The 10,506-nt window shown below is 35.6% G+C and overlaps 2 protein-coding genes and 2 non-coding genes across 5 annotated transcripts; 2 read left to right on the forward strand and 2 right to left on the reverse strand.

The window, feature by feature from the left end:
• On the forward strand, positions 254-334 carry TRNAS-AGA. The gene has a single exon. It is a non-coding gene; the product is annotated as a tRNA-Ser (tRNA).
• On the reverse strand, positions 444-515 carry TRNAM-CAU. The gene has a single exon. It is a non-coding gene; the product is annotated as a tRNA-Met (tRNA).
• Positions 2,642-8,106, forward strand: LOC109712704 (probable serine/threonine-protein kinase DDB_G0278509). 2 transcript variants are annotated; one of them, XM_020236441.1, is made up of 5 exons: positions 2,642-2,793; positions 3,505-3,926; positions 4,384-5,548; positions 5,684-5,830; positions 7,284-8,106. In XM_020236441.1, the coding sequence occupies exons 2-5, from the start codon at positions 3,876-3,878 to the stop codon at positions 7,829-7,831; spliced, it is 1,911 nt and encodes a 636-aa protein (XP_020092030.1). In that variant the 5' UTR covers positions 2,642-2,793; positions 3,505-3,875; the 3' UTR covers positions 7,832-8,106. The 2 variants fall into 2 exon arrangements, with proteins under 2 accessions (XP_020092030.1, XP_020092031.1); XM_020236442.1 differs by having other exon boundaries at positions 4,387-5,548.
• Positions 8,666-10,254, reverse strand: LOC109713125 (stem bromelain-like). Its single transcript, XM_020237090.1, has 2 exons — positions 9,767-10,254; positions 8,666-9,498 (listed from the first exon to the last, which is right to left on the reverse strand). Exons 1-2 carry the CDS (start codon positions 10,206-10,208, stop codon positions 8,864-8,866), a joined length of 1,077 nt encoding a protein of 358 aa, XP_020092679.1. The 5' UTR covers positions 10,209-10,254; the 3' UTR covers positions 8,666-8,863.

Below are 10,506 nucleotides of genomic sequence, written 5' to 3' on the forward strand. Positions count from 1 at the left end.
ACTATCGTCTCTCTGGTTGGATTTAAGCTCGAACTTGCGTGTTATGCAGTTTGAATGGTTCGCTTGAGATAACATGCATGCAGTTAGTATCTCTATTTGATAAGCAGAAGTTGAATATTTTTACAAACAAAATATCTAAAATAAGCTTGCTTTAGTTAGAGCCCAATAAATAGGAGCTCAATTTCTGAATTTTCTGGTTGTTAGTGTTATATTAAAAATAAATTAAAAAAATTAAAACTTTAATTCTCAACAAGTCGATATGTCCGAGTGGTTAAGGAGGCAGACTAGAAATCTGCTGGGCTTGCCCGCGCAGGTTCGAATCCTGCTGTCGACGATTTTTTTTTTTTTTTTGTGAAATATTTTAGAACCTTTTTGTTTTTTTTTCTAAAAAAGAATTTTTTTTGAAAAAGTTTAAAATAATAATGTCCGAAGCCACTCCTAAATATCAGAGCCAGGTTTCGATCCTGGGACCTGTGGGTTATGGGCCCACCACGCTTCCGCTGCGCCACTCTGATTTGATATAAAAATTTTTAAAAATAATTTGAAGGGTTAATTGAATACATACTATGGATTATGGAATTTGTGGTGCTCATAAACACTATTATATGTGGTGGTCACCACTATTTTTTTTTTTTTTTTAACTAAGATATTTGAGATATTTCACTTGTGGACAATTAGTTGTAGTCCACTAGTTAAAGGTAATTGTTTTTTTTCGCCTTTTTTTTGGAAATATACATGTCCCAACTTAGCACAATAATAAGAAAACATGAGAATGATTTTGCGAGCCAATAAATAATTTCTTAAAAAAGAAATTAGGTAGTACTTTATTAACAAAGTTTTATAAGGAAGATTTTTTTAAAAAAAAATAAGAGAGTAATTTTACTCTCCAATATAGATTTTGGAAAGTCCGTGTCATGCTTATACAAAATCTAATTTTTTGCTAAATCTAATTAAATATAATTGAAATACGTATTTAGCACAATAATAACTTACTAGTTAAACAGCGATTAATTTTACATCTTTTTAAGTAACTCAGTATGTTGTAGACTAGTAGTTAATAAGAATGAGGATGGAAAGAACTTTCCAATTCCTTTCCTCTGTGTTGCCAAATATATCCATTTCTTAATGAGTTGTCATTTTCAAACAAAACAAATAAAAAATCAAGCATGCGAAGCCTTACGATTGGAACGTAAACCTGCATGTTCTTAGGATCTTAGAATTTAATTAACCATTAACTCATTCCATCACTGAGCACTCTTAGTTCTCACTTATTGACTAAAACTTTTGCAAATAAGAAAATGATTCATCTAAGAACAAAAAAAAAAAAAAAAAATCCTTAAAGATTTTTGCAAAAGCGCTTCATGGTGCACGTAAGCTTTGCTCTCCCCCAAGTAAACCTTCCGTTTATATTATTTTAATATGCATTAGCATGGTATCAAAACATTTATGTTACATACGTATCAACCGCTTAAAGGGAGATTAATAAACAAAGTTTTAGGTTAATCAAGTGATTAAATAAGAAAGAGCATCAAACCGACGAGAATAAACACTTCTTTTAGAGGGAAATTTGTCTCAGATAGGAGTTAATTGTTCCTTCTAGTGGGAGTAAATTAATTAATCTAACATCCTAGGGCACTTCTTTTCAGAACCATAGTTTATCAAAAACTTTACTTGAACTATGGATTATTTTGATTTCGCTATCTAATTTTTTAAAACTTTGATTTTACGATCCAATCATTCAATTTATTTGATTTGAATTAATGAATAATATTTTAACTTTAAAATTCAAATGCATTGTTTATCTTTACATATATATATTTTTATTTTCGTAACAGTAAATTTTTTAAAGTAATTAGCTTAAAATTTGAAGTCAAAGTATTCTTGATCGATTTAAATCAAATAAATTGAAAACTCAGTACCACAATCAAGCTTTTGAAAAGTTGGGTAGCATATTCAAAATAATCCATAATTCAGATAAGTTGAGCACTTTTTAACATTTATCATATATATTAGATTATTTAATTTTAAGTTCACATTTTAAAGCACTACTTTAGTTTTATCAGCATGTCTCGGGATCAATAGAATTTCTTTCGTGACAATTATGTAAACTTTAATTATTAACGGTGTGGAACATTAATGTAACATTATTTATTTTATTATTATTATTTTCATATTTGGACTCAAATATGGTAGGATAACTCGAAGTCTCCTATTCTAATACTAATACTATATAAAACAAATAGTTTCTCCTAGTTATTATTTAATTAATCAAGCTTTAACTTCGGGAGAAAGGGTGCCTCCTCACAAAGGGGGTCGCAGTGACCAGGCCTGGGTTTTATTAAACACGCGGCATAAATTTCTTGGATTATCTCCTCTGTAATTTTTAAATTTAAGTAAAAGATTATTTAATATTTATGTGAACAAATTTAACTTGCAGAATATATTTTTTTAATATTCATGCAAATCCTCAACACTATCTTTTGCAATATCATATTCCTCTAAATCCTAATAATAATAGTAATAATAATAATAATAATAATATGGTGGTTAACGGGTCTCGAAAATTTGACCCGTTTAGAACCCTAAAATCCCTCTGTGGTTAGGGTGTAACGTTGAACGTGCCACGCCGAATCTCCCCTTATATATTGCCTCCCCCTGACCTCCTCCTCCTCCTCAACCCTCAATCGCTCTACGCAAGCGCTCTCTCTATTACCCCGTCTCAAATTCCACATCATAATTCGACGCAACAATCGCAATTCCAAACAATCCTCGATCCAATCTGGCGGAGACGAGGTTCGGGATCTTTTGTCCTCTCTGTTTTTGTTTTTTCTCTATTTTTTTGTTCGATTTTTTGGGAAATCTGACGTCTATTTCGCTTAATTTTGGTTTATGATTCATGGACTTGTGTTGGATTGAGCAGAAAAGGGGTAAAATCCGATTTTGGCGAGTTGAGTTGCTTTGTTTTCGGTGCGAAATTGGTGAATACGATTGAAAGATTGGCTTTTTTTTTTGGGAGCAAAATATGGATTTCATATGTGAGCGCGGGGGAATTGTTTATTTTGATATGAGGATTTGATACTTTGATCTTATGGGTTCTTAATTGGTAAAACCATGTATCAAAGAGAGGTGGAAAGGTCCTTTCTTTTTGTAATTATTTGTCTTTTTCTTTTTTGGGTGCCTGACCCTATATTTTATAATAGTTTCTATGTCATTCTCCTTGAATTCATTTACTTATCTCTTGAATCTATTTGTCTTTGGTGTATGCTGGTGTTAATTGAGAAATTATATTATCAGTATAAAGGAAATAATCATGCATGATAAGATGGTTATCTGTAATTCTTTGCTTTTTGTGTAGGACGTTTTAATAAATAAAGAGGTTATCTGTAGGTTTTGATTGTTGTTGGATAAGAGTGCAAATCGTGATACGTCGAGGGTTTTTGCCTGTATTTTAGCAGTTTCAAAATTCTATCTTTCAATAATCTGTTGAGACCGATATCTTTGCAGGGTTCCGTCAAGTGCATGCTTATCGTGTCAGATCGATTTTGCTGATAAAGATTTCTTTCAGTCTGGCCGCTGTGAAAATTTTGTATGGTTCTCGCACCTCTACGTGGGTGTGGGGTTATGGTGGTAAGCCGAAAAATCTATGCTTGCTTTGGGGATCGAATGCTTCCTTCATTTGGAGATTGTGCCGTGTGCTGGAGGGTCTCTCTTTTGATTACGGTTAATGTGCATGGTGACTAAGATTTGACTCTGATAGCAGAGTAGTTCCATTCTTCTTTCTTACTTCTAATTGGTGGTTAGACAAAAGTGAAGTATAGTTTGCCAGCTTCGCACTCTTCGACTAAGTCGGACCTTGGTCCGTCATTAAACTGTAAATGGTTAGGTTTTCTTGCTTCTCGGCTCCTAACCATTTCCACAAATCAAAGGTAGAAAACTTGTTTTGCCATTGATCTTTTTTTTTTTTCAAACATTTTTGTCTCTACATTTTATGGGCACCCTCCAAAACTACAGGTGATTGGAAACAGGTCTGTAAACTGTATTTCTTTGGATCTCAAACCCCTGTCAGCAATTTTTTTTTTTTGGGTAATGCATTTTAGTCAAGTTCCATCAAATTAATAGTTCCTGTTAACTTTGATATAGAATATGCGATCAAGTAGCAGAGTATTTCACTGTGTTACATAATATTCTGTCAAAAATGGTATAGAGACTGTCAAGTTTTGAAAGAATTTCTGAAATCAAACAGTATGAAATTAGGTTATTAATCGAAAAATAAATTTTAGGGACCTGTTTTCATATCACCTAAAATAAATTTTAGGGAGCTCGCCCATCATTTTTTTTTTCCCGGTATCTGCATCTTATATGAAGTTATATTTTACTTCTTAGAAGGCTATTCACCAGTCACGTGGAGATTTACATTTGGCTCCACAAGCAACTTCTCAAGATCAACCAATGAAGTCAGCTACAGGTTTTGCCAGTTCAAATCAGAAATCAGATGAAAATAACCCATCGAATGTTTGTATTCAGCAGCATTTGAGTCAATCTTCTCACGAAGATTGCTGGAAATCGGACGATTTGAATAGTTATTCTTGTCCCGATGATAAGGATTTTATAGATGTGGCCCATCTTAAAAAGAGCCAGTCTCTAGGAAACATTCTTGAGAAGGAGAGAGGTTATAATAATTGTGATGATGCCACTGAGGAAGATGATGATGCCGATCGAAGATTTTCAGTCCATTATTCCCCTGACAAAAACATTAAGGCGGTCAAAGTTTCTTTCAATGTAGGCAACTCATCTGATGACAATCACCATGAAGAGAATTATATTGCCGACTCGGTTTCCATTACTGACCCACTTCATCAGGAATCCCTATTCTCCATTGGCCGATGTGTCGACCATGTTGACTCTGAGCAGCCATCATCTGATACGGGGCCCACAATTGAAAGGTCACATTCTGCAAATTCCGCCCAATCACTAGTGCCTCATGCCCGATCTTTTGAGAATTTATCCTCTATTGGCGGTGCTAATATTGATTATTTGAATGATGCATCTTTTCCTCATGATATGGATGGAGAATTGAATTTATATGCAAAAGGTTCGTTCACTATTGTAGATGACAGACACGAGTGCAATCAGTCCAACACTAGCGGTGACAATTATTGTACTGGATCTGGTGGAGTAGAATTTGGTCAAAACCTTCAATTTGAATCTTTTGCTCAAAATCTTGATGAGCTGAATCCCAAGGAATTTAATATAAAGAGAATTGAAGAGTGGATAAGTCAAATTGATATTGAAAATGATATGATCGTGGAAGAACAAGGCGAAAGTTCTAGTTCTGCTTCTAGAAGAGTTTCTCAAGTGGTAGCTGGTGTTTCTGCCACGAAACATGATTCTAGAAGTAGTCTTGGAATGGAGTTGGCTTACAACTATATATCGACTTTGAATGCTGCTTCTTCATCAGCCCAGATGGCCAATCTGGGTTTGGTCGCCATCCCAATTCTTAGTGCATTTGTTGGGTTGCGGGTTTTAAGCTTATCAGGAAACTCTATAGGTATTCATGTTGTCTTTTGTAGTAATGTTGATGGGTATCTATCTTCTTAAAAAACGAGAAGATGGTTCCCTTTTTTTTTTGTGGTTATATTTTTCCCTTTGCTATAATTTTGTAATATTTTACTTCTGTGTCCAGTTCGAATTACTGCCGGAGCTCTTCCAAAAGGTCTTCATGTGCTAAACTTGTCGAAAAATAACATCTCGGCCATTGAAGGTCTTAGAGAACTGACACGTCTCCGTTTACTGGACCTGAGCTACAACAGGATATCCAGAATTGGACATGGTAATGATTCCGGATTTCTATTTGTTATGCTTTCTAGTTCTTGATTCACTCATATTTTGACGATGGGCATGAGTTTTATCTTTTTGACGAAATCATTCTTTGTCATATGTGCATTAGTGTTTTCTTGGGTATTTAAGGTTAATATAGTTATCTATCCTTGCTAGGATTATTGTGGAACCAAAATAGAGACATCTGTGAACTCTCATATTACCAGCACTTGTTTTACTTGAAATCAAGCATCAATTATCCACTAGGTTGGAACTTTTACTATCTGTGGACTTTATATCAGTCTTTTGAGTAAATCATCAACAGCTACGGCTGTTCTTATCTTTTTTAACTTCGTACCCATTTGGACGCATGGTTAGAGTGTGTTTATGACTGTGGTGTCGCATGCTTTTCGACATGCAATGCCTGAAAAGCAGGAATTTGAGAAAGCTACAAATCGGAGTTTTCTCTACTAAAGCAAGATGACAATATATTTGTTAAGTTACTAATATTTTGTTGTATAATCTCTTGACAGAAAAAAAAACCGTATATGTGTAATGTTATCACCCAAACTTTTCTTAGGATCTAAAAATTGTGCCGCATCTTATCTCGAGGTTATCTACATTTCTTGTTATATATAGTAAAGGAGATTCTATTGGACTCCTGGTGTCCTTTTACCTTTTACCTATTGCCAGAGGTACCTTTATTTTTTCGTTGTTTAAAATTATTTCATCCAAGTTTATTAGTGTCTGAGATTCGCTCGCTCAAGGACACCTGGGTTCTTTATTGCTAGATCTTTATATATATACTTATTTGTAGTTTTACTCTATGTTTTTTATTTTTAATTTTATTTTTATGTTTATTTCTATTTTTATTTTGTTACTTTTCTTTTTCTCGAGGCCTTGTTGCTTCAATCTGTAGCCTAGTTCATACTCTAAATAAATGAAGCGGTAGCATGCTACATTTCTCTCTCAAAAAAAAAAAAAAAATCATCCAGTGTACTCGAGACCCAAGTTCGAATCCTAGTTGTTTCACATTTCCAGCTAAGTTTATTTCTAAATGAAATAAACGAAACAGGTAGCGTGCTACCTATCTCTCTCTCTCTCTCAAAAAAAAAAAAAAAAAAAAAAAAAAATCATCCAGTGTAGAGATTGATTTCTTGGTGAAACTTGAGAACTAACAACCAACGCATCTTACAACTTATCTGATTGATTTCTGTGGTACTTTTTTCTTTGTTCAAAAATATTTCATCCAGTGTAGAGATTGATTTCTTGGTAAAACTCGAGAACTACAACCAATGCATCTTGTCACTTCTCTGATTGATTTGTGTCATTCCATGTTTCCATTCTGTGTATATTACTTTTATCATCTGGTAATTTAAGAAAATTCATGGAACCAACTCTCTAAAGATCACTTTTTTGTCTTTTTTTCACACTTCCACTAATTCAATTGTTTTAATATTTTGAAGGTCTTGCTTCCTGCTGCTCCTTGAAAGAGCTCTATTTAGCTGGCAACAAGATCAGTGAGGTCGAGGGCCTGCACCGCCTTCTGAAACTGAATGTCCTCGACCTCCGCTCCAACAAAATATCGACATCAAAAGGCCTGGGCCAGCTTGCTGCCAACTATAGTTCTTTACAGGCAATAAACCTCGAAGGCAACCCCGCCCAGAAGAATGTTGGTGACGAACACTTGAAAAAGTATCTACTCAGTCTTCTACCGCACCTCGAGTACTACAACAAGCGGCCGATCAAGGCGGGTAAAGAGTATTCAGATCGCCCTAGTCATCGGATGAAGTCGTCTCGTCCGTTGGAATGTGGTGGTGTGCGGTTGGATCGGAAGCTCACTCAGAGGGCAACAATAGTCAGTCCGTCAAAGCTGTCCAAGAGCCGAGATGTGCGCCGTCCTCCGACAGGATCAAAGCCGAGCGATCATGATCGTATGCACGATAGGAGGAGGCTGTTAGGGGTTGAGATCAGCAACCCTATACGAAGAATCCGAAGCGAGGGAGCTCTATGAAACTGCCTGTTTAGGAGCGCAGCTGGAATCATTAGTATCTTTGGCTTTCAAATAGGTAATAAGTTGGAAGGTAATTTGGTTTCTTGTTTGAGTTGAAAAGATGAATAATAATATAATTACTAGGAGTGGCTCCATATGCAGTTGAATTATGGAATAATGTTTAGGTACAATTAATATACGTTCTTACGTCAACAATTGATGGCGATGTGTTATTATCTCTGTTGTGATAATGCAAGGCTGGTTATGAGTAGTGATACCATTTTTTTCTTTTGTTTTGAGATGTGTGTTTTTGAGCAAGGCATGCTATTGTTGTATTCATTCGGGAGGTGAACTAAGCTAAATTCTCAAGGTGTGCTTTTTTTTTTCTCAAAAATTTTTCTATTCAGATTCAATAATTTGCTCAGTTCCCAAAGCCTACCAGCTGAAAGAGCAATTAGGTAAGATCATATTATTAAGTAACAGATCATCTTATTAGGTAACAAATCTATAGTTTCGCAACCCATAAAAAAGGTGGTCAACTCCCTCAGGCTTTTCTATACATAGAACACAACTATCCTAATAGTTTATTGTGATTTAACTTCTTAATCAAAGTTAGTAGGTTTTACTTCTTAATTAGATATTTCAATTTGTAATCCAGGAGAATCCTGTTACGAAATCGAAGGCAAAATTCTCTAAAATGGAGTCTTAAAAGAACGGTGTTACAAGAATTATTAAATTTTCTCCAATGATCTCCATTGATTTCCTTCAGTAGTGTTCCACTGGAGAATTACACACAACAAATTTGTAAAAACACAATTATACTGCACTGAAAGATGCATACAGTAATTTTACAACACTAACAAAGCACAAATTCAACATAGCAGGACAGTCCATTAAATAATACTTAAAAAGTTACAAGCAGCTTTATTCTTCACAACACAGTACTCGCTAGCTTATCAAGACCTTCAAAGCAAAGTGGCTGCTGAAACTCACAATTACTACAAACATAAACAACAAACAGAAACATATCTTATATGCATGTTTGCTTCATGCTTACATAGAACTCACGCTCATGACGGAATCCATGTCGGAAGTTTCAGTACCGACGCTTGATATGATATACGGGTAGAGGGGATTTGTGGCAAGACCACATAATCCTTGTTTTGCAGCCACATTTTTTGCTATTCGCATGTATCCGCTTTCACCCCACTTTGTGCCCCATGAGTTTTTTATTATCCAATACTTTTTTCCCGATTCCTCACCATAACCGACTACCGCGACACCGTGAGTGACATTAGGTCCACAAGCTTCATTAAAAATACCCCCTGTGTAATGATGCCAAGGTTTGGCATTAACTCCAACGGAAACTGGTTGGTTGTTCACAGCTTTCATGAGCTCGGCTTCACTGTTTTTAGGGACAGACCTGTAACCAGTAATATAAGCTGCATGATCAGATAGCTTATTTTTGTCACATACCCCTTTAGATCCTTTATATGGATAGTTAGCCTCGGTTGTCAAGCCTTTATTTGCGACGATAAAATTGAAAGCTTTGTTACGGGAACCGCCTGCGCAAGTACCACCACCAGAACAATCTAGAACTTGTTGTTCAGATAGAGATTTTAACACTCCTTTTTTAATCTTGTAGATACTCTCAACTGTTGCTACCGCAGCGAATGCCCAACAGGAACCTAGTTTTGTATTGAGTATCACATTAGAATCATGGACTCAAGAGAGTAAGCATGTGTATGTACGTAAGCGTAGCTATATTAGCTCATTTGATAAGTTTGTTAAACAAGACTTGGTGCATCGTTGATTTAAATCAAACAAAATGGCAAGTAAAGTAAAAAATTGAAAGTTTTAAAGATCTGATAATTGTCTCAAAATGAAATGTCATAATTTAGGTAAATTCCGTATGTTTTTACCAAAGATATGTTACACATAGGTGAAAAATCTTACCGCATGTTAGTTGGTTCTTGACTCCAGTTACAGCACCTTTAGTCCTCCAATCAACAGCGGCCCGCAAGGGCAAGTTTTCATACTCAAAATCCGACATGGAGGTCTCTGTAGTTGTTGGGATCTCCTCCGTTACATCTCCAATAACGTACGTATCAACAAACTCCTCGTTTGTAAGATCAGTAAACTGGGTTATGCCGAGGGTGTACGAGCGCCTGCCAACTTTGTTGAATTCCTCGATATACTTCACGTTGTCCTTGAAGATCTCATACCGCCGCTGCTTCTCCTCTGCATTCGCGTACACTCGACCGTGTTCGGACATCCACTCTTCGAACATCCTCATCGTCGGTCCATCAGTTCTAGCATTGCAAGAGCTAAACAACAAGGTGAGAGACAACAAGACAAGAAACGAACTCATAAGCAAAAATTGGAATGTGAAAGCCATAACCACAATGCGTGCAACTAGAAATCAAAACTTTTTGCTTGTGAGGTTGAGGTCTCAAAGTTAGGCTCATATGAATATATATATATATATATAGAGGGAGAGATAGAGAGAGGTTTGGCGAAGGCAGTGTGATCGAGAGCTAACATCTCTTTTACTACTGCATCGTTTCTGACAGCAGAGTATCCGAATTGACAATTGACATCCATCGTTAAATTTGATCTAGACTATTCGAGCCTCTTAGCTGGCTATTCGAGCAGTCTCAAAGTTGATTATTCTTAACGACTACTATAAAGTAAAT

Source organism: Ananas comosus, linkage group 7, assembly GCF_001540865.1.
Source record: "Ananas comosus cultivar F153 linkage group 7, ASM154086v1, whole genome shotgun sequence".
Classification (NCBI taxonomy): Eukaryota; Viridiplantae; Streptophyta; class Magnoliopsida; order Poales; family Bromeliaceae; genus Ananas; species Ananas comosus.

Coding starts and splice junctions, on each gene's coding strand:
- LOC109712704 (XM_020236441.1), top strand. CDS start 3,876: ATGGTTAGGTTTTCTTGCTTCTCGGCTCCTAACCATTTCCACAAATCA. Junction 3,927..4,383: donor ACCATTTCCACAAATCAAAG/GTAGAAAACTTG, acceptor TTTACTTCTTAG/AAGGCTATTCACCAGTCACG. Junction 5,831..7,283: donor GATATCCAGAATTGGACATG/GTAATGATTCCG, acceptor AATATTTTGAAG/GTCTTGCTTCCTGCTGCTCC.
- LOC109713125 (XM_020237090.1), bottom strand. CDS start 10,208: ATGGCTTTCACATTCCAATTTTTGCTTATGAGTTCGTTTCTTGTCTTG. Junction 9,499..9,766: donor CAAGAACCAACTAACATGCG/GTAAGATTTTTC, acceptor ATACAAAACTAG/GTTCCTGTTGGGCATTCGCT.